Source organism: Myotis davidii, unplaced genomic scaffold, assembly GCF_000327345.1.
Source record: "Myotis davidii unplaced genomic scaffold, ASM32734v1 scaffold1248, whole genome shotgun sequence".
In the NCBI taxonomy this organism is placed as follows: Eukaryota; Metazoa; Chordata; class Mammalia; order Chiroptera; family Vespertilionidae; genus Myotis; species Myotis davidii.
The window spans coordinates 117,070-117,882 of NW_006299026.1; the positions used below are offsets into that span (position 1 = coordinate 117,070).

General features: G+C 40.6%; 1 protein-coding gene across 1 annotated transcript in view; it reads right to left on the bottom strand.

Annotated features, from left to right (window-relative positions):
- Positions 1-279: 279 nt before the first annotated feature.
- Positions 280-813, bottom strand: part of LOC102755041 (TP53-regulated inhibitor of apoptosis 1-like) — a 7,428-nt gene continuing 6,894 nt past the window's right edge. Inside the window, 1 exon segment of the mRNA XM_015571053.1 lies at positions 280-793. Within this exon segment, the coding sequence (XP_015426539.1) occupies positions 710-793 (84 nt within the window). The 3' untranslated portion in view covers positions 280-709.

Here is an 813-nt window from a genome sequence, read left to right on the forward strand (position 1 = left end):
AATCTTAACAGTTAAGTCATTATATAAAAATAAAACTGTTCCCAAGCATTGATTGAAACAGTTGTGCTGGGATCCCTTTTCAGAGCATTAGCTCCCTGAGAGAAAAGAGGTCCTAACCAGTTGCTTCCATGAACAATGACCCTAGTACAGTATATCTAATGTCCTTTGAGGCATAACCCAAGAGGTCAGGCAACCATGATTATCCTGACAAGTTTACCAGTCTCTCTCTCTCTCTCTCTCTCTCTATCTTAACAGTAGTCATTATATAAAAATAAAACTGTTCCCAAGCATTGATTGAAACAGTTGTGCTGGGATCCCTTTTCAGAGCATTAGCTCCCTGAGAGAAAAGAGGTCCTAACCAGTTGCTTCCATGAACACAAACCCCAGTACAGTGTATCTAATGTCCTTTGAGGCATAACTCTAGGGGTCAGGCAACCATGATTATCCTGACAAGTTTATCAGTCTTTAGATACAAGATCCCAGATGAAGTATCGCAACCATAATCCCAAGAAATTCAGTTTTAGCACAGTGAGTTCCTGCAAGATGTTACAGCAAGTGAGAAATCATCCCAAAGTAAAAAGTTATCGTTCAAAGTGAGAGGAAAATAAGTCCTCATTAAATTGTTGGCTATCTTCACAGCCTTACTTGACAAAATCCAGAGGGCTCAAATGTCCAGATCTGAGGAGTCTTTTCAAGGTGACTGGCAAGGTCAAGAAGAGCTTTCAGGTTTGTCTCTGCCATGGCCCATGAACTCCAGTCCTTCAATGGGAATCTCCTTCTCCTTTATTGCTTTCTGATGGGAGAAGAAAAAAT